The sequence below is a fragment of the Leptodactylus fuscus genome, chromosome 5, assembly GCF_031893055.1.
Source record: "Leptodactylus fuscus isolate aLepFus1 chromosome 5, aLepFus1.hap2, whole genome shotgun sequence".
Taxonomy (NCBI): Eukaryota; Metazoa; Chordata; class Amphibia; order Anura; family Leptodactylidae; genus Leptodactylus; species Leptodactylus fuscus.
In genome coordinates this window covers 1688806-1714800 of record NC_134269.1, presented here as the reverse complement: position 1 = coordinate 1714800, position 25995 = coordinate 1688806, and the positions used below count along the sequence as shown (strand labels likewise).

General features: G+C 44.5%; 2 protein-coding genes across 2 annotated transcripts; both read right to left on the bottom strand.

Annotated features, from left to right (window-relative positions):
- Positions 1–6336: 6336 nt before the first annotated feature.
- Positions 6337–7272, bottom strand: LOC142202255 (olfactory receptor 6B1-like). Its single transcript, XM_075272317.1, has one exon. The coding sequence runs from the start codon at positions 7270–7272 to the stop codon at positions 6337–6339; it is 936 nt and encodes a 311-aa protein (XP_075128418.1).
- A 15614-nt stretch (positions 7273–22886) lies between these two features.
- On the bottom strand, positions 22887–23822 carry LOC142202254 (olfactory receptor 6F1-like). The gene has a single exon (XM_075272315.1). It carries the CDS (start codon positions 23820–23822, stop codon positions 22887–22889), a length of 936 nt encoding a protein of 311 aa, XP_075128416.1.
- Positions 23823–25995: the final 2173 nt, after the last annotated feature.

Below are 25995 nucleotides of genomic sequence, written 5' to 3'. Positions count from 1 at the left end.
CTGTACTTCAGAGATGATCTGAGTTTATAGGACCCAGCAGCTTTCAGAGTTCCTGTCTCCCCATTGGCCATGTCAGACATCATGGTGGCACCCATAGCCATGATTACAGTAATTGGGGAGGCAGGGACAGTAATAAACCATCCCAGCCTTCTCTATGGGATGTCCATCTGTGGTAACAGCCAACATCACAAGCCCATAGCTGCAGATCTTGTGCAGCAGGCTAACCTTGCAAGTATAGATATGTCCTTGCTGCATACTGTATATCAGGGTATAGAAGTATAGAAGTCACAGTGCACCATTGGTCTTTTGAGGGACAAAATCTTTTTAAGGGCTCATTCACATGGGCACAGAGGGGGCGGATTATGGCGCGTAATCCACGTCATAATCCACCCCCTCACAATGGTGGTCTATGTAGACCGCCAGGCTGCCCTTTCTTCAGGTGGATTCCGTGGTTCAGTGACCTGCGGCGTCTGCCTGGTGGTAGAAACCTCTGGAGTAAGCCCATTCATTTGAGCCGACTCCGGGGACAGAAGCTGCGACCGTGACAGTTGTGGCAGGTGGGTTTTGACCTGAGAGTGACGCGGCTCATTGCATCACTCTCAGTGCCAAAACCCGCTATACCCCCGTGTGACCTAGCCCTAAGGTGCCATACTAGATTTTCCCCTAAAGTATCAGTGAAGTGGAGAGTACCAAGGAACAACTTTATTCTGGAAATTGCATATAAGCATTGAGTATGTTGTTAACCTGTTTTGCCTTAGTCCTAACAGCAGCACAATGTGGGGTATATATTCCCCTGATTGCTGGTAAGATAGGCAGAACTGTTAATTTAAATAATTAATTAGGTATCACCCACCCTATAAGAGGACAAAGGAGACCTCCCTCCATAATGTCAATTATAAAGAAGAAAATATATCAAGAAGGAGGGGAAACTTGTGCTGCTGTTAGGACTACGGCTGGGTTCACACGACCTTCACTGTCCGCCCCAGGGTTTACAATGGAAATCCTGAGGCGGACAGCGGCAGTAGTGTGAATGCCGGCCTTCACAGCAGAAAAGCCTTAAACTGAATATTTTCTTTCAATTGAGATTGGTTTTAATCCTAAGGTGTCTTCCCAGGTTAATATCCACCAGGTGGTTTCTCTTCCAGTGCTTTTTCCAACACCTTCTTCGAGGAGGAAATTAATAGAGATGAGCGAACACTAAAATGTTCGAGGTTCAAAATCCGATTTGAACAGCCGCACACTGTTCGGCTGTTCGAACAGGTTTCGAACCCTATTATAGTCTATGGGGGGAAATGCTCGTTTCAGGGGTAGGCAACATTCGATCAAATTCTACTTACCAAGTCCATGAGTGAGGGTCGGGCTGGATTTTTCTCCCTGCGCAGCGTCCCTGCGTCCTCTTCCAGCCTTGAATTCACTCTGCTAGGCATCGGGCCTAGGCAGAGCCGACTGCGCATGCTCGCGCGGACGTGCGCAGTCGGAAGACGCCACGGGGAAGCTGCGCAGGGAGAAGACTTCTAAAGATATGAGAAGAACCAGCATTGATTGGCAATGTATAGCATTCTGCCAATCAACGCTGGTTCTGCATCAAATCTTAACTTCGAACAGCTAGTAGTACTCGATCGAGTACGAGTATTATTAGATCGAACACCTACTTGATCGAGTACTACTCGCTCATCTCTAGAAATTAAGCTTCATTCCCTTGATCTCACAAGATGCCTATAGGTTTCTTTACAGCACACTCTCTCTTTTGGGAGATATTTTTGGCAGGGACAAGGGGCTCAAGTCCTCTAAGGCTTCCATGTCCAGATGGATAAGGGAAGCTATAAAGCTTTATTTTTCTTCCCATGGGCTGCGCCTGCCTTCTTTTGTCCCAGCAGTTTCCACCTCTTGAGCAGAGAGTCACTCTTTCCCTCTAAACCAGATTTGTGCAGCTGCCTCTTGCAGTTCTCAGTTGACCTTAGTGGGGAATTAAAGACTGGATATGCATCGCTCTAAGGCCACGGCCTTTGTGGTGTTCTATTTTGAGTTTGGGTCTACTTGCTACATATTGTACTACGGGAAGAACCACAATGCTCTCCCATTGCAGTTTTTCCCGCAGCGCTTTAGAGCAGCAGAACATCCTGTGGTCCCTTAGCCTAAGTGGGGTCTAGCACTTGCACATGCTATACAATTAGTTTTGTTGTTCTGGTTTGGTTTGGTTATTTCTTTCAGTGTACCCTGTTTCTATTGTTGTCTTTTCCTCATAAATCATGTCTTGCAATATTTTGAAAGGGCTTTCCCTAATGTTTTTATGGGCAGGAATAGCCCTCAAACAAAAAGTTCTCTCTTGAACCTTGTTCCCTGGAATATATAGTCCTAGCACATAGAGACCTTCATCTCATGGAGATGGTTCATATATATTAATAACATTGGGATTACAGGGTAGTCCACATGTTAGGACTGCTGGAATGCAATCCCATCTCGGGTTAGTTCTAATGATTCTCTTGTGGAGGGGTTGGGCTAACATGAGTCATGGCTTCCTCTGGGATGTATCCTCATTTATCCCCCATATTCCATGCTGAATCTGACTAGGAATTGCAATTTTCATTCCTAAATTACAGTCCCCTTTGTCCTGGTGAGGAATTTATAATTTGGATTGCTATTAACTTTACCAAATTAGAGATTGCATTTTCATTGCATTATTTTACAGAAATCAAAATGGAATGTTGCTGCTGGCGCTGAGGCTTTAAACCACATGGATATCACTGTATCAATTTGGGTTATCAGTCCGTTGGTCGCCTGCCCTTTTTGGAGTGAGGTTATCAATATCATCAGAAACAGGACCATTCTTCCATTATAGAGCTTTGCAATGACTTGCAAGAATCCAAGTGGGCTTTCCCTCAAGCTTCACAGAAGTTGCAGTAGTGAGAAGGGCTTGGAAAGGACCATCAAATCTTGGGTCTAATGGTTTCCTAGTATGTCTCTTGACCAGGGACGTAACTTCCTGGGGTAGTAGTAGTAGCGGCTGCCACAGGGCCCAGGACATTAGGGGCCCAGCGACAGCTGCTACCACTGTGTTTTTTTTTCTTCTTAATAGGCCATTACCGGTTGGAGTTATTCCAGCCGTTAACAAGCCCTATTTACTTACCGATCCTGGCATGAGTAGGGTGCACTGGAGCTTGATTTGCCATGCTACAGAAATGCTCTTTTGCTTAGACTTGACTTAAGATACTATGTAAGTCATGTGGAGTATAGACAGTGACCAGGTAGTCAAACACTATCTCTACTACTTTGTGTAGCAACAGTGAAACGGCTGCTACCGCTCAAACACATGATGGGGCACCTCTAGCCACAGGATCTAGTCTGGCTGAGTACTATGCAACAGTTCTGTTCTGCTGTCCATATTTTGGAGCTAAAAACCCTGTGGCATATCCTTTAATTTCTGTACAATACAGAAGGAACAGTTTTGTGTAGGCTAGGGAGCCTCGAGCTGGAGCAGAAACAATTGCCAACCTGAGTGAGCGAGGCAATCTAGTGCCTCTTGGAGTAGTGAGATGGCAGTTTCACAGAACACGTCTCTAGTTGGGGTACAAAGGAATAAATCATCCACATACTCAAGCAGAATGACTTCAGCATGTGAGAGCATCCAATCCTGCAAAAAAAAATTGGAGTTCAAGAGAATGCAAGGTGGGAGAGTTGTGGGGCCCCTGTGGCAGCACCATCCATGAATATTGCTGACCCTTAAAGGTGAAAGCAAACAGATCTACAGCCCAGAAGTGGGTGACTGTGGATGGAATCTGCAACAGGATGGCATGTGGGTTAGTACCACTGGTGCAAGCAGTTCAATGACCGCAATCACTGCTCTTAGGTCATGTACCATCCTGTAAGTGACTGGCTCCCCCTTCTTTCTCTTGATTGGGAATAAGGGAGTATTGACTACAGATTTGGTAGGTTTGGTATTCGGCATTCTTCCATTAACCCCTCAACCCTTGGGTATGTAACTTGTCATCTGATATGTCATCTCGTGTCAACATTTTTCCCTTTAACTACAGATCTGGTAGCCCCCTTATCCAGCAAAAATGGAACTTTTCTACTATTAGAGAGGTTTACTGAGCTCACCCCATGTGGGCCTTGGTGTAAGATTTGCCTTTAAAGGGTAGGTGATTATGGGGTTGTCTATATCCTATTGTGAGTTTTGGGGTGGGGCACCCATCTTCTCCTGGTCACCTTGCTGAAGTAGTAACCTATGCTGACGTCTGAGATATCCCACCATCCCACAGTTAGGTCTTCAATTGCACATGTTCTCCAATCAGGCTTTGCTATCTGGTCCTTTTGTCTGAGTTGTAGCCTAAGACCTGCTATGAATGCCCCATGGAAGAGTTTCCTTCCCGCATCTGCTGTTGCCTCACACCCCAAATCCATGTTTCAGTTTTAGATTTCCCCAGAACTGATCCACTGTATCTTTTGGCCCCTGCACCACATCTAAGAGAGAGAGAGAGTATAGATTCTCCCACCCTCTCCTTACACCATGCATGCAGTCCTATCAGGAAGTGTATCCCTGATTCTACAGTACGGCTATATTGATTTCCCAAATGGAAATCCATCCATCAGTCCATGACTGATTGCATCCTAGCTTCACCAATATTTCCCCTCAAGTTACTCTCTAGATCTGTCCATGTACATGTGTAGGTGTTATTCAAACCCACCATCCATCTGTAGAAGGCCATGCGTAGGTCAAATGGGTCTGGGGTATCCTTGAGCAGTGCCATCTGATCATTTGGAGACCATAGTTTATAATGAGACGTGGTAGTTGTTGGTAATGCTTGAAGTGAATGAAAGAGCCCCCACTTGGCATACCTGTAGTATTGACAGTCTGAAATTGAGAGAACTGAGAAGAGGGATAGTCAGCTTCTAATGTGATTCCTCTTGATTTATTGCACTGAGCTGAGAATAAACAACAGGATAATCTTGTTGCTCCATATGGCTTCGGTCTCCTGCAGGCAGAGCATTGTTCATACCAGTCAGGGTTTTGTTGTCCACACACACAAGTCCATCTTTCTGGTCCTGTTACAACAGGAGCCATGAGATGGTGTTGAGGAATCACCATGAGTTGATATGATGGAGGAATTTTTGCTTTCTTTTTTTATATACCTTTCGGGGTTTCTTCCTTAATCCAATCACCTTCTCGCTTCATGTCTTTTGTTACCTCAGGAAAACCAACTTATTGTCATTAATCCACTCAGCACTTATCACTTGATAAGATCACTTATCATCAGAGTCACATCATTAAATCCCCTAGGCCGTTGAGTGAGAAATGGTACATACACTAAGTTCAGTTTGGCATACCCATAAATCTTATACATCAACCATAGGGTAAAACAAGCTAATTCTAGGTTGACAAGTATGACCCAAGCCCTCTCAAACAAAAGACAGAGGGCAGACAACTTATCTCATACACATTAGCTTTCCCCAGGAGGAGGTATATGGTCTATGATGCCTGTAGGGGCACCTCCTTACATGAACCAGACAAACCAATCTCAAGGGGAGGTTAGTCTTTACGGTAGACTCCATCATCCCATACCCTCAAGGTAGACACATACACATTCACACATCAATCTTTAATCAAACAAGAATAGCAGCACAGAGTTATGAAACCCAATATACCTTTAAGTATCAAAATGATATTCTATGGTTCTTTGCCAAAAATGAACAGTATGTACAAAAGACTGACTATAAAATACCCTCAGATCCAGATATAGTAATAGAAGACGATGGACACAGAGATATTGTTATAAACAAAGGTTCTTACCTATACACTGGTGCTGGGGGGTCTGTGTGTCCTTGGCCCTCCCTCTATACGTGCAGGATCTCATCAGATATTGGTGTCTTTTGCCTTTTCTGCCCCACGTTGGGCGCCAATTGATAAGTCGGTCTGCAATTGGACCAATAGGTATATTGGATAGAGGCCAAATTGAATGGAGGCCCGAGTCGTCAATGGACGCATTAAACACAGAGACAAGGTGAGTCTGAGCAGAAGCATAACTTTATTATACGAATGACACCTTCTTATATCCACTGGAGGGGGCATACATTTTTGATCAAACATTAAACATGAATACGAAGTCTCAATTTACAGGTATCAAACAGTTAATCAGGTGTATTTCCAAATCATATGACAGCTAGATTCATGGGCTACATGGAGGATCAAAGTCCTAGCAATTATTGTTTTTTTGGTGACATTATTTACTTATCATGTCGGGGAACAAATATTTACCAAGTAAATTGTGTCTCAGTCTGTACAGAAAAGCGGGCAAATTATCTAATGAAATAATAGACTTCGATAAAATGTCTTCATATCTAACTACAAATCTTCAGATACTTCATCACAGAAGCCTGAATCTCTTTGTTCCTTAGACTGTATATAATGGGGTTTAGAAGGGGGGTCAGTACAATATAGACCAGAGAAATAAACTTATTAACAGTCAATGAATGACCACTGTAAGGGACCATGTAGATGATAAGCATGGAGCCGTAATAGATAGACACAACCACTAAGTGAGAAGTACAGGTGGAGAAGGTTTTATGCCGACCGCTTGTGGAGGATATTCCAAAAATAGTGATAAAAATACAGACATACGATCCGATTATAAATAGGAAAGGCAACAGAATCAGCGGGAACGAGAGGACAATCATGTCGATACTCAAAACGGTTGTGTCTGAGCAAGAGAGTTCCAAGAGAGGAGCAAAGTCACAAAAGAAATGGTTAATTATATTCGACCCACAGAATTTTATGTAACATAGAAGTACAAGTGTGATAAGAACCAGCATAAAGCTGAAGACCCAGGAGGAGATGACCAGGCTGTATCTAAGCTTCACACTCATTATAGAGATATAATGGAGAGGTTTACAGATGGCCAAGTACCGGTCATAGGACATGGCCGTGAGTAAAAAACACTCAGCACAGACTGTTCCCCCATACAGGTAAAACTGAGCTAAACACTCAACATAAGGTATAGTGCTCCCTTCCCTTATAATGACATTCAAGAACTTGGGAACAATCGTTGTGACAAGGACTACGTCTGACAGAGCCAAATGTCCAAGGAAGAAATACATTGGAGACTGGAGACGTTGGCTTGTGGAGACCAGTGAAATAATCAAGAGGTTCTCACATGTAGTCATGGAATACATGATTAAGATAATGGAGAAGAAAGTCAACTTGTAATTATACAGACCTGGGAATCCCAATATAAGGAACTCAGTGACTGTGGTAGAGTTCACACCATCTACCTCCATCTCTAAATGTTATATGAAGAAGCCTTGTAAAGCGTTACCAAGAAGAGACATTGATGAATTTGATGGGAGATGAACACGTCTTACTGTAGATTCTTTAAGAGGCGAATTTCTTAGCTTGAGAAGTTAAGTTTTTGTATGTTTCTATAGGTAATGTCAGTCTTCTAATCTCAGTGACCTTCAGAGGGTTAAAGCTTCATCAGCAAAGTATTTTCTGCACAAAGACGTGAACTGGTTTCTTCTGAAGATAAAAACTACTTAGAATATTCTGCCCTGTATATATGTAAGCCTGAACTCCCTGCAGGAGGGACAATTAGAGATAATAGTCCACGAGATTGGGGAAACATTGGCACTGAAGATTAGAGAGGAAAAACAATAATAATAAGTCTCCGGTGATGTCGAGGGTGAAGAGAATTGTAAATCTAATAAATAGTTTATCAGCTAATGGTAAGGTTTATGTTACTACTGTATACAGTATATGTAGTATAAGCTAATATATATATATATATAGTCCCATGAAAATGTTAGTGCCCCCCTATTAATCTTAATCATTTTTTGTTGTAAATATTTTGGTGTTTGCCATTTCAGTTTGATATATCTAATAACTGATGGACACAGTAATATTTCAGGATTGAAATGAGGTTTATTGTACTAACAGAAAATGTACAATATGCATTACACCAAAATTTGACCGGTGCAAAAGTCTGGGCACCTCAACAGAAAAGTGACATTAATATTTAGTAGATCCTCCTTTTGCAGAGATAACAGCCTCTAGTCGCTTCCTGTAGCTTTTAATCAGTTCCCGGATCCTGGATGAAGGGATTTTGGACCATTCCTCTTTACAAAACAATTCCAGTTCAGTTCAGTTTGATGGTGGCCGAGCATGGACAGCCCGCTCTCAAACAATCTCAAAACAAAGATTGTTCCACATAGTTGTTCAGGGGAAGGAGACAAAAAGTTGTCTCAGAGATTTAACCTGTCAGTTTCCACTGTGAGGAACATAGTAAGGAAATGGAAGACCACAGGGACAGTTCTTGTTAAGCCCAGAAGTGGCAGGCCAAGAAAAATATCAGAAAGGCAGAGAAGAAGAATTATAACAAAGAAACCGCTCAACCCCCTTTAGGTAAAGAGGAATGGAAACATACTTGATTAGGCTTCTCCGGGTAAATCCCCGACTGAAGAGGATGCAATGCACAATATTAAAACCGAAGAAAATAAAATATCCAGCGCCAGGAATGTAAAATTAAAACTTCACCTTTACTTCATCCAAAAATAAAACAATTACAAAAATGGATCCACTCAGTAATACAAAATAGTAGCTTACGCGTTTCGGGGCTGCATGGTATGCCCCTTACTCATAGCCTGCTAGTTACCAACTGAACCCACATTATATAGCTGGTTAGGTCCTCCCACATTTGGGTTTAATTTAAACCTATATGTGTTATGTATACAAGAACATTTAAAGTTTATGCAATACAGAGAACACTGATCATAAAGCACAAAAAGATACAATTGACTCATTCACATGGTACAAATCCCAATAAAACATATTTCAGACTCACCAAACCCTGACTGGAGCTACAGGAGTCTCCCAAATCATGTATGTGGCGTACATCACCTAAGGCCCGCCGCACGTCTAGCGATGTAACTCTCGCGATACTAGATTCATTTTTGGATGAAGTAAAAGTGAAGTTTTAATTTTACATTCCTGGCGCTGGATATTTTATTTTCTTCGGTTTCAATAGAGAAGAAGAATGGTGAAAAGAGTCAAGGACAATCCACAGACCACCATCAAAGAGCTGCAGCATCATCTTGCTGCAGATGGTGTCACTGTGCATCGGTCAACAATACAGCGCACTTTGCACCAGGAAAAGCTGTATGGGAGAGTGATGAGAAAGAAGCCGTTTCTGCACGTACGCCACAAACAGAGTCACTGCCTGAGGTATGAAAAAGCACGTTGGGACAAGCCAGCTTCATTTAGGAAGAAGCTCCTATGGACTGATGAAACAAAAAAGACATTATGCATGGCGTTTAAAAAAAAAAAAAAAAAAAACAGCATTCCAAGAAAAACACTTGCTACCCACTGTAAGATTTGGTGGAGGTTCCATCATGCTTTGGGGCTGTGTGGCCAATGCCGACACCGGGAATCTTGGTAAAGTTGAGGGTCGCATGGATTCCACTCAGTATCAGCAGACTCTTGAGAATAATGTCCAAGAATCAGTGACGAAGTTGAAGTTACGCCGGGGATGGAGATTTCAGCAAGACAATGATCCAAAACACCAAAGCTCCAAATCGACTCAGGCATTCATGCAGAGGAACAATGACAATGTTCTGGAATGGCCATCCCAGTCCCCAAACCTGAATATCACTGAACATCTGTGGGATGATTTGAAGCGGGCTGTCCATGCTCGGCCACCATCAAACTTAACTGAAGTTGAATTGTTTTGTAAAGAGGAATGGTCCAAAATCCCTTCATCCAGGATCCAGGAACTGATTAACAGCTACAGGAAGCGACTAGAGGCAAAAGGAGGAGCTACTAAATATTAAAGTCACTTTTCTGTGGAGGTGCCCAGACTTTTGCACCGGTCACATTTTGGTGTAATACATATTGCACATTTTCTGTTAGTACAATAAACCTCATTTCAATCCTGAAATATTACTGTGTCCATCAGTTATTAGATAGATTAGACTGACATGGCAAACACCAAAATATTTACAACTAACAAGGATTAAGATTAATAGGGGGGCACAAATTTATTCATAGGGCTGTATATAGTTACAGTTTCACCAGTCATCATTCCTGTTAGTCTTATGATAGTTTATACACCAGGTTGGGCCTTCAGCCCTGGGACATGATACATTAAATAAAAAGATACAGAAAATATTATTTTTTCCAAGTCTTTCCAATGGTTAGTGTGTAGAGATGGGTGAACGGATTCATCACGAGTTGGGTTCAGCCCAAATATTCCAAATTGTTCTGTTCTTAACGAAATGGAGTAAATGCCAATTAGTTTTGGACAACCTAAAATTTACGCCGCCACATGTATTTCACTGTAAAGAAAAAATACAGAAGACATGCATGTCTCTCGAGTCACTGTGATGTTCTGGTTTCATCTGACATCGGTTGACAGTCTCTCAGATAATGGTCGGTGGTAGGTGGACACCTTAATGTTCTGATGTCACACACAGTATAGAAGGGTGTGTGGGCTTCAAGATAAAATAAGATAATCCTTTAATAGTCCCACCGTGGCAAAATTTCTGTGTGTTACAGCAGCATAGTAATACGGATACAGAATAATTACTGTAATATACTCTCAATGGGCAAAAGTCATGGGAAGGTGCCGTTAATTTACCGTTAATAGCAGATCACCCCTCTGTGAGCCCTGATAACTGTAGCAAGATGACGAAGCAAGGTCCACAAGGTGTTGAAAGACTTCTGGAGGGATATTGATCCTGTGTAGTTGGAGCTGGGTCCATGGAGCAGACACTGGTATCCACAGCATCCCTTAAATGCTCTATGGGGTTGAGGTCAGGCGAGCGGGCCAGCCAATTCAGGGTCGTGAGGTCACTGGTGTGTTCATTAAGCCATTCCCGTGCCACTAATGAGCGATGACATGTTGCATTGTCCTGTTGGTATACAACATCCCCATCAGGGAATTCCAACACCAGGAAGGGGTGCAGATGGTCTGCCATAAGTTGCACATATCGAGCACCAATCATTGATCTCTGCACCTGGACAATGGAGCCCAGACCATGACGGAGCCACCTCCCACCTGGAAACATCCCTGTTGGCATGCAGGATCCCTGGCTTCATGAGGCTTACGCTACACTCTCACACGCCCATTGACTCTGTACAGCTGGAACCGTGATTCATCAGACCATGCTACAAGCCGCCACTGTTTCATGGTCCATTGATGATGGCCAGCCATGCGGGCCCATGCTGCAACATGGAGCCAATCAGAGCTCTGTGTTGTGGCGTCAGCAAAGGGACATGAGTCGAGTGTTTACTATTGAAGCCTATGTGGTGCAGTTTTTGGCGTAAAATCCTGGTGGAAATGAGATCCTGATGCTCCACATTCAAATCGGCGGTGATCTGACCCACAGTAGACAGTCAAGAGCCCCTTACAACTCTTTGGAGGTAACGTGACGTCCGTTCATTGAACCATCGTGGTCGATTGGTGCGCTGGTTTATGCGGCTGCCAACGTTATCTCTGTGATATTGCAGGTCCACCTGAGACACTGTTGACCCCGGAAACCCAAATTCCCAGGTGATCTGCAAAATGCTATGCCCTATGCGTCTTGCACCCGTTTATCATCCCACATTCAAAGTCACTTAACTCGCAACGTGCTGCCATTTTCACGAGACACCTGTCTGCATCAGACTGCTCAGATATCCTGGTGACACTAGCGTCATAGGCCTCATCGCGTTACACTATTTGAGCGTCATATCCAACACAACCAGCACTAGGACATGCCTGCCCGTGACTTTTCGCCACTGAATGTATTACAGAAGGAGACACATAAGCTCAGAATAGCAGATAGGAGAAAAATACTAGGAATCATAGCAGCTAAAGAAAGTAAATAGACTTCCGGATTATTTAGTTCTCTGTGCAGACTGTTCTTTGCTTGGCCTGATGTAGATTATACTGCCTGACCGCGGTTGTGAGGAAGATCCTCTGATAGCTCCTTCTCTCACTTTATTATCCAGCATGGAGGTCACCACGGACAATGTCCTTATGTCACCCATCACCTGTACTGGGTCCAGGGGGCTCCCCAGGACAGAGCTGGCCCTTCTAACCAACCTGTCAACCTGTCAAGTATATTTCTTTCCCAGACTGGTATGTTACTCCACCAGCAGGCCACACCAAAGAAGATGGCTGAAGCAACCACAGAGTTGAAGAAGGCCCTAAGAAGTGGCCCCTGGACTCCGAAGGCCCTCAGCCTCCTGCTGTGGCCCTTTCTGTGCAGCGCCTCCAGGTGATCGGCTCAGTCCAGGTACTTATAGACATATCAGTGATGGTGGAAGTAGATGGATGTGTTGTTCATAATGATACACAGCACTGAGTGCAACAAAGTTTTTAACACAGCCAGGAGTAGGAGAATTAGAACACAGTTTAGTCAGATTGAATCAGATACAGGCAGATTGTGAAATAAATCATATATAGGAGTGAGAGAGATTATCTGTGACTGCAAAAGAAATACAGACAGACAAACAACAGGTAACCCTTTCATTGTGTTTGGGGCTTGAGGCTGAAAAGTGCCTTGTGCTAATTTTACAGCAGTTTTATGACATAAAGGGATTGATGAGTTTGTCCTATTGTCTTTGTAAGCTAATAAATTACTAATGGTGTGAAATAATGTTACTTACAGGCTTTGTTTCTATACTTTTCATTGTGTGCAGTAATATGACATGTTATCTTTATTCTGTGAGTCAGTACCATCATGGCAATGCCAGATTCATATAGACTGCTCAAAACCTGAAGGGAACACGTAAATCATATCGGATCTGGATGAAAACATTAAAGTTGAACATCTTCACAATAAGAATTGCGTTATTTGTCTAAAATGAAGTCTGAAGAGTTTGTAGAAATTGATATATTCTACCAAGAGATTCCAAATCACTCCAATAGTATAATGTGAAATCTTTCATTTGCACCAAAACAGCTCAATTTGATACTAGGTTGGGCTCACTGAGGGGGCATTGTAATGTGTAATGACTCTTAGGCTAAGTTCACATGGGGGAATCCTGAGCTGATTTTGAGGTGTATTCTGCCTGAGATACTCACAAAACAAAACGTACGAGGTTCCCTTACAATTAAACTCGATATCATGACACTATAACAAAAGTCTTGAAAGGCTCCAATTGCTTCTCGTCCAATAGATGGTCAGTAGGGTTGAGCCGATCTTGAGATTTCAGGATCGATTTTAAAATCCGATTTCCGATCATTTTCCAGCCGATCCCGATTGTGAAATTTGCTCGATCACCGATTGGGATCCGAACTTTTGCAATCCCAATTGCTCAACCCTAAAGACACAAATAGGATAGACAACATATAACTTTGTGATAGCTCCTCAGATCATATTGCTTTTATGAAAGTTACTTATATGGACTTACTTTGGGTCACCACATTTTGAAAGAAATTTTTTATTTTTCAGGTATTTATATATATATATATATATATATATATATATATATATATATATATATATATACACTCACCGGCCACTTTATTAGGTACACCTGTCCAACTGCTCGTTAACACTTAATTTCTAATCAGCCAATCACATGGCGGCAACTCAGTGCATTTAGGCATGTAGACATGGTCAAGACAATCTCCTGCAGTTCAAACCGAGCATCAGTATGGGGAAGAAAGGTGATTTGAGTGCCTTTGAACGTGGCATGGTTGTTGGTGCCAGAAGGGCTGGTCGGAGTATTTCAGAAACTGCTGATCTACTGGGATTTTCACGCACAACCATCTCTAGGGTTTACAGAGAATGGTCCGAAAAAGAAAAAACATCCAGTGAGCGGCAGTTCTGTGGGCGGAAATGCGTTGTTGATGCCAGAGGTCAGAGGAGAATGGCCAGACTGGTTCCAGCTGATAGAAAGGCAACAGTGACTCAAATAGCCACCCGTTACAACCAAGGTAGCCAGAAGAGCATCTCTGAACGCCGCACAGTACGTCCAACTTTGAGGCTACAGATGGGCTACAGCAGCAGAAGACCACACCGGGTGCCACTCCTTTCAGCTAAGAACAGGAAACTGAGGCTACAATTTGCACAAGCTCATCGAAATTGGACAATTGAAGATTGGAAAAACGTTGCCTGGTCTGATGAGTCTCGATTTCTGCTGCGACATTCGGATGGTAGGGTCAGAATTTGGCGTCAACAACATGAAAGCATGGATCCATCCTGCCTTGTATCGGTAACGGTTCAGGCTGGTGGTGGTGGTGTCATGGTGTGGGGAATATTTTCTTGGCACTCTTTGGGCCCCTTGGTACCAATTGAGCATCGTTGCAACGCCAAAGCCTACCTGAGTATTGTTGCTGACCATGTCCATCCCTTTATGAGCACAATGTACCCAACATCTGATGGCTACTTTCAGCAGGATAATGCAATGCCATGTCATAAAGCTGGAATCATCTCAGACTGGTTTCTTGAACATGACAATGAGTTCACTGTACTCCAATGGCCTCCACAGTCACCAGATCTCAATCCAATAGAGGAGCATCTTTGGGATGTGGTGGAACGGGAGATTCGCATCATGGATGTGCAGCCGACAAATCTGCGACTGCAACTGTGTGATGCCATCATGTCAATATGGAGCAAAATCTCTGAGGAATGCTTCCAGCACCTTGTTGTATCTATGCCACGAAGAATTGAGGCAGTTCTGAAGGCAAAAGGGGGTCCAACCCGTTACTAGCATGGTGTACCTAATAAAGTGGCCGGTGAGTGTATATATATATATATATATATATATATATATATATATATATATATATATATATATATATATATATACACTCACCGGCCACATATATATATATATATATATATTTTTTTTTTTGTAGGAATACCAATGAGGTGTCAGAGAAAGCCTCCCTCTGTCTAGACACCTAGAAGACGTGGGCAACATCGTGTAGGGCATCTAAAAGACACATGGATGGAATTTCACGTAACTCCAATCCTAACTGTTTCAGCTGGAGCCGGGTTTGATCAGCTAGAATTTGTGACAGCCCATCTACCACAGACAAGACAACCTCATAAGATGGGGCCCTACACTGAAAATCCCATCTCTCTTAGGATCTGGACCAAGATCTCCAGATACATTTAGGGTGTAGTGCAGTTTAGATACATCCAGATCTAATTTATAACAGCCCTCAATAGCTGAGTGACCTTCATGGACAAAATGCACAATGCAAAAACAGACAGACTTGGTCAATGACATATCTGTGCAAGTACAAGTTGTACATGGCTCCAATACACACGCAAACAAAAAATGGCAGCAGTATTAAAGTGCTTAGAACTTTCTTCTATACACTATTAGAGATGAGCGAACAGTGTTCTATCGAACTCATGTTCGATCGGATATTAGGCTGTTCGGCATGTTCGAATCGAATCGAACACCGCGTGGTAAAGTGCGCCATTACTCGATTCCCCTCCCACCTTCCCTGGCGCCTTTTTTGCTCCAATAACAGCGCAGGGGAGGTGGGACAGGAACTACGACACCGGTGACGTTGAAAAAAGTAGGCAAAACCCATTGGCTGCCGAAAACATGTGACCTCTAATTTAAAAGAACAGCGACGCCCAGCTTCGCGTCATTCTGAGCTTGCAATTCACCGAGGACGGAGGTTTCCGTCCAGTTAGCTAGGGCTTAGATTCTGGGTAGGCAGGGACAGGCTAGGATAGGAAGGAGAAGACAACCACAACAGCTCTTATAAGAGCTAAATTCCAGGGAGAAGCTTGTCAGTGTAACGTGGCACTGACGGGCTCAATCGCCGCAACCCAGCTTTCCCAGGATCCTGAATGGAATACACTGTCAGTGTATTCCCGTATACCCCATATATACCCCCGATACCCGTTCCAACGGTGTGCCCCCCCACCTTCACCCCAGAAATACCCTGCAAGTCCCCTAGCAATAGAATTGGGGCTATATACACCCACAATTTTTGCTACTGGTATATAGTGCCATTGTCTCACTGGGAATTCAAAGAATATATTGGGGTTATGTGCACCCACAATTTTTGCTACTGCTATATAGTGCCAGTTTCTGACTGGTAATTCAAAGAATATATTGGGGTTATGTGCACTCACAATTTTTGCTACTGCTATACAGTGCCATTGTCTCACTGGGAATTCAAAGAATATATTGGGGTTATGTGCACTCACAATTTTTGCTACTGGTATATAGTGCCATTGTCTGACTGGGAATTCAAAGAATATATGGGGGTTACGTGCACCCACAATTTTTGCTACTGGTATATAGTGCCATTGTCTCACTGGGAATTCCACAAATAATTTGGAGATTCATTCACCCTACATCTCAGGCTCTTGCCATATTCACCCAGGTTGTCAGTGCTGCACCAGCTCGTTCCCAGACAGCTCGGCCCGAAAAACACGTTACCTATATAGAGGATTTGGACAATGAAGACAACATGTTCTAAATCTAATGTCTGCACCTTCTCCAGAATTAAAATAAAGGCAGCGTTTAACTTTCAAATAGCACTGCACAAAGGAAGAGCTTATCAGCTTGTCTCATGACATGCTACTGAAAAGTGTCATTTGTGTATCTTAATGTAAATATAGTTGTATAAGCTTTTTGGGTTTTAGGCACTGCCAAGTTATTTATTACCACCCGCTCCCTTATAATGATGATGACGCCAAAGTCACTGTGGGTGTTCAGAGCTCACAGCTTTGGTTGACATTTGTCTTGCTCTCTGTCGGTACCAGCTGTCTTTTTGGATACCGTAAAGTTATGTTGACTTTATTAACAGCTATAGAAGCTTTAGCCAGGTTGTGACGGTGTGTAACCCTAACAACACTAAGTGGGATACACATTAATAGTCAGTCTATGTACGCTAAACGTATCACTGAAGTAATTTTTTTTCCCTCTCCCCTAATATAAGAAAGGAACAGACACTAGACCTAGGCCGGGGTTCGAGGCTTGTAAAAATCCAGTATTATTTGTTCTTCATGATGTGAAATATGTGTTGAAAAGCAACCCAAGATGAAGTCAGCCATGTGTGCCAGTGTGTTACTTGGCATGCCTTTGCTGGCCCCAACTGTAAGGGTCACTCTCCATTTCCTCCATTTTCCACTCCCCTTCACACCATTTGTGGTGAAGCAATGGGATGCACTGAAGTGCACCCTCTAGCCTCGTGTGGGACAGGGACATCAGATGCCACTCCAACCCCCTCGTCTTCCTCCGCCAGCCAACGGTGCGAAGATGAGAGGCGTGTGCTCTGAATGTTTTCTGCCTAGCAGAGGCTAGTTCTCACTTACGAAAATGGCCCCACTTTGACCTGTATATCAGGCACAATGGTGTAGGTTTCAAAGAAACATGGCACCAACAAGTTGGAAAACGTGGGCCATGCGTGGACCGTGTTTGAGTCTGGCAAGCTCTAGATCTGCTACCAGGTTCCAGCCATTATCACAGGCGCAAAAATGCCAGGCCCCAGGTGTAGCAGGGAAAAAAAAATGCCATCTCAGCCAGGATGGCATCCCTGACCTCGGAGGCACTGTGCTGTCTGTCCCCCAAGCTGATCAGTTTCAGCACCGCCTGCTGACGTCTCCCCACACCAGTGTTGCAGCGTTTCCAGCTCGTAGCTGGGGTCAATTTAACAGCGGAGGAGGGTGGTGTTTCAGCCCTCCTTCCAGGAATGTTGTGTGGGGAGACAAGTCAGGCCACCACATTTTGCGACCCGGTCCATGCCTCAACTACATTCAACCACTGTGCCCAAATTGAAAGGTAGCGTCCCTGTCCGCATGCACTTGTCCATTCGTAACTGGTCACATGGAACTTTAGGGCTAAGCGCTGAATTTAGGGACCGCCTCATGTTTGGGGGAAAGTGCTGGTGTGGACGGCACAGTGCGGTGGCGCAGTAGACACTCTGCCCAAAAAGGGCAGAGTGTCCCCCAGCCGGGATTCCAACATCTCCTGGGCCAGATTTCTTGAGATGAGGCCATTGAAGCCTTGGGCATGTGGGTGGGTTGCGCTATACTTTAGCATGAAATGAAAGGCTTGGGAGATGGGGAGTTGCTGGGAAGAGGCGCATGATGGCGCGGGCAAAAGGAGAAATGGCAGGAAAAGGTGAGGATAAGGGTGAACTCCCCAAAGTGTCAGAGGCAGATGTGGAGGTGTCCTGGCTGCTGGTCTGGACTGCAGCGCCAGCCCTGTCAACAGTGGGAGAGGCAGTGGCCGCCAGGCCAAACGACGATTATCCTGCGCTTGCTCTCACCCACTGAGCCCAGGGCTTGCCTTCCAAATGATGGCACCCGCAAGAGGTGGTGAGATTCCTCTCCGCAGATCTCTAACCCATCTTGGACTTGCAAATTGCACTAAATTTGTCATGTAACTGACATGTATATGATGAGTCTATCCATTGTCTGTTCATTTTGGTGAAAGTCAGCCTGTCAGCTGACAGACAGCTGTGCTTGTCAGTGATGATGCCACCGGCTGCTTGTACCCCCAGTTTTTCCTGTTTAGCTTGCCTCCACATCCACACTGCTTTTGCCCCTACACATCACCCCTATCCATGCCTGTGCCTCTAGCCATAAGTCTGCCACCCATGGAAACTCATGGTGCAGAAAGTGAGGGAGCTGACTCTGAGGAACCCTTGGGTTTTGTAGCTGGTACTCCATCAAAGGTCTCTGCTGCTCACACACCCTGCTGAACATACGGTATCTAGGGTTAGAGCGTGTGGTGACCTCGCACAACAGTAGGTGCTTCAGGCAGATGTAGGCCTTGCTGGAGTGTATTGCGGCTAGCTCCAGGTACTGTAGACTTGGGAAAGTGGGTGTCCAAGTGCCGCACTTTCACCCTTAGCTCAGCTAATTTGGGGTATGTTTTTAAAAATCATTGCACCACTACATTGAACACGTGGGCCAGGCATGGAACGTGTTGGAGGCTGGCAAGCTCCAGAGCCCTCCAACAAGACAAAAAAGACTGGCACCAGGGGCAGCGGGGATAAACAAATTGCCATCTCATCCAGGATGGCATCCCTGACCTCAGAGGCAGTGTGCTGTCCGTCTCCCCACACCAGTGTTGCAGCGTTTTCAGCTCGTAGCTGGGGTCAATCTAACAGCGGAGGAGGAGGAGGGTGGTGTTTCAGCCCTCCTCCCAGGAATGTTTTGTGGGGAGACAAGTCAGGAAAATTCTTGAAACAGGGGAGAGTTTTGCATCTTTGCCCTTGCTGCCTATGGACATCCCTTTGCCTCTAGCGACCATTTTCCCTGCTTTGCTTGCCTCCACATCCACACTGCTTTTGCCCCTAGACATCATCCCTATCCATGCCTCTGCCCCTAGCCATAACTCTGCCACCCCTGGAAACTCATGGTGCAGAAACTTTGGGAGCTGACTTTGAGGAACCCTTGGGTTTTGTAGATGGAACTCCATCAAAGGTCTGTGCAGCTCACACACCCTGCTCAAGATATGGTATTGTAGGGTTTCAGCGTGTGTGAATGACGGACAACAGCCTGTGTTTGGACAGATGTAGGCCTTGCTAGAGTGTTTTTAGGCTAGCAGCGACTCTTGTGCACTTGCAAAAGTGGGCGCACAAGCGCCGCATTTTCAACAGTAGCTTCGGTACATTTGGGTATGTTTTCAAAAAACTTTGCACCACTAGGTTAGACGTGGGCCAAACATGGAACGTGTTGGAGGCTGGCAAGCTCCAGAGCCGCTACAAGGTTCCAGCCATTATCACAGGCGTAAAAATGCCAGGCCCCAGGTGTAGCAGGGAAAAAAAAATGCCATCTCAGCCAGGATGGCATCCCTGACCTCGGAGAAACTGTGCTGTCTGTCCCTCCAGCTGATGAGCATCAGCACCGCCTGCTGACGTCTCCCCACACCAGTGTTTTAGCGTTTGCCGCTAGTAGCTGTGGTGGAGGTTGCAGCGTCGTAGGGTTTCAGTCTACTCCTGCCATGAATTTTGGCCTGGGAGAGGAGATAGGGTACCTCAGTTTGCACCCCGGGACCAGACTCCACCACATTCACCCTGCCTGTCCTTAAAGATAAGCAGCATCCCTGACCACAGGCGCTTGTCCAAGTGTTGGTGGTCAAGTGGACCTTGCAGCAAAGCGCGGAACTAAGGGCCCACCTGATGTTGAGTGACACGTGCTGGTGCAAGGCGGGGACGCCACACCGGGAGAAGTTGAGACGGCTAGGGACGGCATAGTGAGGTGCCACAGTTGCCATCAGGTCCGGGAAGGCGGGAGTTTCAACAAGCCGGAACGCCAACCTCTCCTGGGCCAGCAGTTTAGCGATGTTGGCGTTCTAGGCTTGCGTGGGTGGGTGGTTAGCGGTGTATTTCTGCCGGCGCTCCAATGTCTGAGAGATGGTGGGTTGTTGTAAAGAAGCGCCTGATGGTGCCTTTGATGGTGCAGGAGAAGGAGATAAGACAGAAACAGGGGAGGATGAGGGAGAAGTCAACAAAGTGGCGGAGGCAGATGAAGTGATGTCCTGGCTCATCCTCTGGAGTGCATTGCCAGCACTGTGAGCAGAGGCAGTGGCATGAACGGCGGGCGACGTTTGTCCTGCCGTTGCTGCCTGCCACTGATTCCATTGCTTGGATTCCAAATGACGGTGCATTGAAGTGGTGGACAGGTTGCTCTTCTCAGGGCCCCTACTCGATTTCGAGAGGCAAATTGTGTAGACGACACTATATCTGTCCTCGGCGCATTCCTTGAAAAAACTCTACACCTTCAAGAAACGTGCCCTCGATGGGGGAGTTTTTCTGGGCTGGGTACAAAAGGGAACATCTTTGGACATTCCGGGTCTGGCCTGGCTTCGGCAAAGCAGCTGACCTCTGCCTCTGGACATGTCTCTGCCTCTAGCTACCCTTTTTGGTGCTGCACGTGCCTCAACATCCACACTACTTTCCCAGCTTGACATCCGCCTTGTCCTGGTGGGGTCGGTGTCCTCGTCGTCCACCACCTCCTCTCCCAACTCCTGTCTTGCCTCCTCCTCCTGCACAATGCGCATGTCAACTGGCTGCCCTGACAGCAACTGCATCTCATCGTCGTCAATGAGGGTGGGTTGCTGGTCATCCGCCACCAAATCGACCGGAGATGGAGGAGACTCTAGTGTTTGAGCATCTGGACACAGATACTCGTCTGTTAGGTCCGTGGAATCGCGAAATGGAGGGGCAGGTTGCGGTACAGTCAAAGGAAGGGAGAACAGCTCTGGGGAGCAGGGACAGTTGGGGTTATTGTTCTGGGAAGATTGGGAATTTTGGGTGGAAGGAGGACAAGTCTGTTGGGTAAGAGGAGGTAGAGGCTGACTGGCTGGTGGACAATGTGCTTTAAGCGTTATCCGACAGCCATTGCAAGACCTGTTCCTGGTTCTCGGGCCTACTAAGGTTTGTACCATTCAGCCTAGTTAATGTGGAACTTTTGTGCAAAGCGCAGAACTTAGGGTCCGCCTGATGTTAAGGGACACACGCTGGTACAAGGCTCAACTCACCCTAAGTGCCAAAAACACTGCTGGTGCAAGGCTCTACTCATGCCAAGGGCCTCAATCTCTGCTGGTAGCTCAGCTTAAGGTCCTGTAACTTTGTTTGGAAGGGCTCATGTTAAGGGCTAGAAAAGTGAATTTTGGAAGGTCTTACCACATCACACACACACACACACACACACACTCAAAATGACAGTTAAGGGTGAGGGCTTTTGGAATTCCCATTGCCTATTCCATTTGTGGTTGTCATGGGGAACGTGATTTAAACGGGTGGTTGTTACTGTTTGTTGAGCTTAAATTGGGGTTTGTGTCCATTGGGGAGTAAAGAAGGTTTCCAGGTATTTTCCCACTTTGATAGAGGTTTTTTTGAATGTGGAAAGTGTGTAGTTGTTAGGCAGTGATGTTGGGGTAATAGAGGGTCTTTGGTGTGTTAGATGCCACCAGACATGCTTCCCCTGCTGTCCCAGTGTCATTCCAGAGGTGTTGGCATCATTTCCTGGGGTGTCATAGTGGACTTGGTGACCCTCCAGACACGGATTTGGGTTTCCCCCTTAACGAGTATCTGTTCCCCATAGACTATAATGGGGTTCGAAACCCGTTTGAACACACGAACATTGAGCGGCTGTTCGAATCGAATTTTGAGCCTCGAACATTTTAGTGTTCGCTCATCTCTATACACTATACATAGTTGATGAAACTTAGCACACACAATAGATTGGAAATTGCTCACGACCAGAGAGAGGTCCCATGTAGTCACTGTAGGGTCCCATCTAAAGAGGTTGAAGACAGATGGGCTTACACAATTTTTTAACAAAGTGTATACTAGAAACCTCATATTCATAACTATCTAGGGTAATAAAAAAAAGTTATAATGGGTTGGCTCCAAATTTATTCTACAGCAGATGTGGCCCCTGCTTATCTAAACATCATCCAGTCTGTCTGGTGAAGACATAAAAGAACAGGAGGATTGGAGCAAGCCTACATCTACAGAACATCTGGGCTTAGTTCTCCAAAATCTTTGAGACAGTTTCACAGCCAAGTTCCTTCAAAAACTGTCTGCAAGTAACGAGAAGATTTGATGGAAGGCAAAGAGCAAAGGTCACATCAAATATTTATTTTTTTTTATTTTATTTTTTATTTTTATTTTTTTATTTTATTTTTATGGTAGAGTTGGAAGGGACCTCAAGGGCCATCGGGTCCAACCCCCTGCGAGTGCAGGTTTTCCTAAATCATCCCAGCTATATGTTTATCCAGATTCCGCTTGAAGATTTCCATTGATGGAGCGCCCACCACCTCCCGTGGCAGCCTATTCCACTCTCTCACTCCCCTCACTGTCAGAAAGTTTTTCCTAATGTCTAATCTGTATCTCTTTCCCTTTAGTTTTATATTGATATTGAATTCTAATTATATTGGGGTTAAATGAAACATATTGATAAATTTAAAATATTTTCTAAACAGAGGCCCTCAAAGATTTCATTATAGACGACTGGATCTCCTTGTTCCTTAGACTGTATATAATGGGGTTTAGGAGGGGGGTCAGTACAATAAATACAAGGGAAATAAACTTATTAACAGTCAATAAATATCCCCTGAAAGGAACCGTGTAGATCATAAAGGTGGAGCCGTAATAGATGGCCACAACCACAAAGTGAGAGCTACAGGTGGAGAAAGTTTTTTGTCGGCCTGATGTGGAGGAAATTCCAAAAATGGTGATGAAAATATAAACATAGGATACGATTATACATACAAAATTTATAAGAATCACTGGAACCGAGAGGACAGTCATGTTTATATTCACACCGGTTGTGTCCGAACAAGACAGTTCTAACAAAGGGGCAAAGTCACAAAAGAAATGGTTAATAACATTTGAGCCACAGAAATCTAATTCAGATAGGAGTGAGATTGTTATGGATACAAATGTAAAGCTGAGGACCCAGGACGAGAAGATCAGGCTGTATCTAAGCTTGGCATTCATCATTGAGATATAATGGAGAGGTTTACAGATGGCCAAGTACCGGTCATAGGACATGGCTGAGAGCAGATAACATTCTGTGCAGACGACTCCCCCATACAGGTGAAACTGAGCTAAACACCCAACATAAGGTATAGTGCTCCCTTCCCTTATGATAACCTCCAAGAACTTGGGAACAATACTTGTTACAAGGACTATGTCTGCAAATGCCAAATGTCCAAGGAAGAAATACATTGGAGACTGGAGACGTGGACTTGTGGACACCAGTGAAATGATCAAGAAGTTCTCACATATAGTCATGGAATACATCATGAGAATAACAGAGAAGAAAGGCAACTTGTAACCATTCCAACTGGAGAATCCCAATATAAGGAACTCAGTGACGGTCGTAGAATTTTCATCATGCACCTTCATCTCTAGACGTTATAGGAAGGAGTCTTGTAAAACGTTACCAAGAAGAGACATTGATGAACTTGACTCATGATAAATTAGTGTTAGATGGATCAAGAATGTTTTTGTTTTTTTAAAGATTTATTGCATTTGTCTCCAGATAATGTCAGTCTTACTTCTAATGTCAGAGCACTTCAGAGACAGACTTGCATCGAGGGTTAATGCTTCTGAGAATATTTTCTGCATAAAGACGTGAACTGATTTCCCTTGAAAATAAAAATGACTTAGACTATTCTGCCCTGTATATATGTAAGCCTGAACTCCCTGCAGGGGGGACAATTAGAGGTAATAGTCTATGAGATTGGGGAAACATTGGCACTGAAGACGTTGGAAATTAAGGAGATGAAAATAATAAAAAGTCTCCGGTGATGTCTGGAATTATTAAACATTGAACATAATAATAAATCAGATAATAAATCTACAAGGTTTATGTATCTGTAGTTTTGCAGCAAATATAACACTTTAAGAAGACCTTTCACCACCTCCACTAACTCCAAGTCTTAACATCCTGTAATATGTACCACTCTATTGATTCCAGTGCAGTTGGATTTTTTTTTTCTCTAGTCCCCACCATTCCTGAGCAATAAATACTTTTATTATTGGTGACTGATATGCTAACTATGGAGAGAACACCGAGCGTACTATAGTGTAGATCTGTTGACATAATGAAATAACACAAATGGAAGTGGAATTGATTGACCAGTTGGTCCCAACACCAAACAAGTGTATCAAGGTGATGGTGGCAGCAGAGCTCACGGGAAATTACTGCCATTTCCTGGTATGCTAACTAGACTCCCTAATGTCAAGTGGGTGATGTCAGGAAGGAGTAGGAAAGCATAAATCTGACATCATCCACCTCACCCCTTGCCTTTCCTTGTATGACACCACCCACTTAACATTAGGGTGCATGCACACTACGTAACGCCGGGCGTGTATGAGAGCCGTACACGCCGGCATTACAGCAGACTGCCGAACACTTCCCATTCACTTCAATGGGAGCGCTCGTAACAGCGTCGTTTACGAGCGCTCCCATTGAAGTGAATGGGAAGTGTTCGGCAGCCCTGCTGTAACGCCGGCGTGTACGGCTCTCATACACGCCCGGCGTTACGTAGTGTGCATGCACCCTTAGAGTCTATTTGCACCATCCATATCTGCTCATGTTACTCGGGAATGGTGGGGCTAGAGAAATAAATTGCAGTAGTGCCAGAATAAATGGAACAGCGCCTCTTAACGTTCTTGACACAGCTAGTTTCAAATTTACTGATGGAACTTAAATTGAGAAATTTGTTCATTTCTATTACAGGCTACCTACGACCTGTGGCAGCCTGTAATAGAAACCTTGTAAAGACTGACCTGGGGTCTACAATTGGCTCCATGAGAAGGTAATCCAGAAGAACATGGCCGTGCCCACACTGTAGGTGAGCAGATGCCTCGGTCTTATTTGATCAAGTCATCTGAATGGTTAATCAGAGTGGATGCATTGACCTCAGGTGCCATCTGTAAAGTCCTGACATTATGCTGGTTGTTGGAAGTGGTTAACTAAGACTATGGAATAATAAGTGATCAATAATTCATACGTACCCGCAACTGGTATCAATGAAAAAAAATAGTTAGTGCCGCCAAAGACAAAAGACCTCACCCAACTATGTAGGTGGAAATAATAAGTTATGGGCATCAGACTATGTGATACAAAAACTATACTGAAGGGAACACAACACTGATGTTTTTGACAACTCTAACATCCATTAAAATGGCCCTTTTGCATCCGTTCCATTTGTCCCTTTTCAAGTATTTGCATGTTTTTAATGTCCTTTTCACTTCATGTAGCTTGAGGAGGTATCTACACCACCTTCAGGATTCACAGGTAGTCCAAATACTCCACAATACAAATCTTTATTACCAATAATTATAGAGGACTTTTCCCCACCTCCATCTTCTCTGGTTCTTGTCATCCAATAACCTCCACGGGTAATGATCACTGTGTTTATTGACATGGTGGTCCAGTAAAGATGGCTGCTGGTGGCACAGCATCCAATCACTTCCTATGTTTACAATGGGGTATATAGTAGCGCCACCCTCTGATATCTGTGACTTAAATCTGTGGTCCCGTGGTCCAACCAATCACAGCACAGATGGG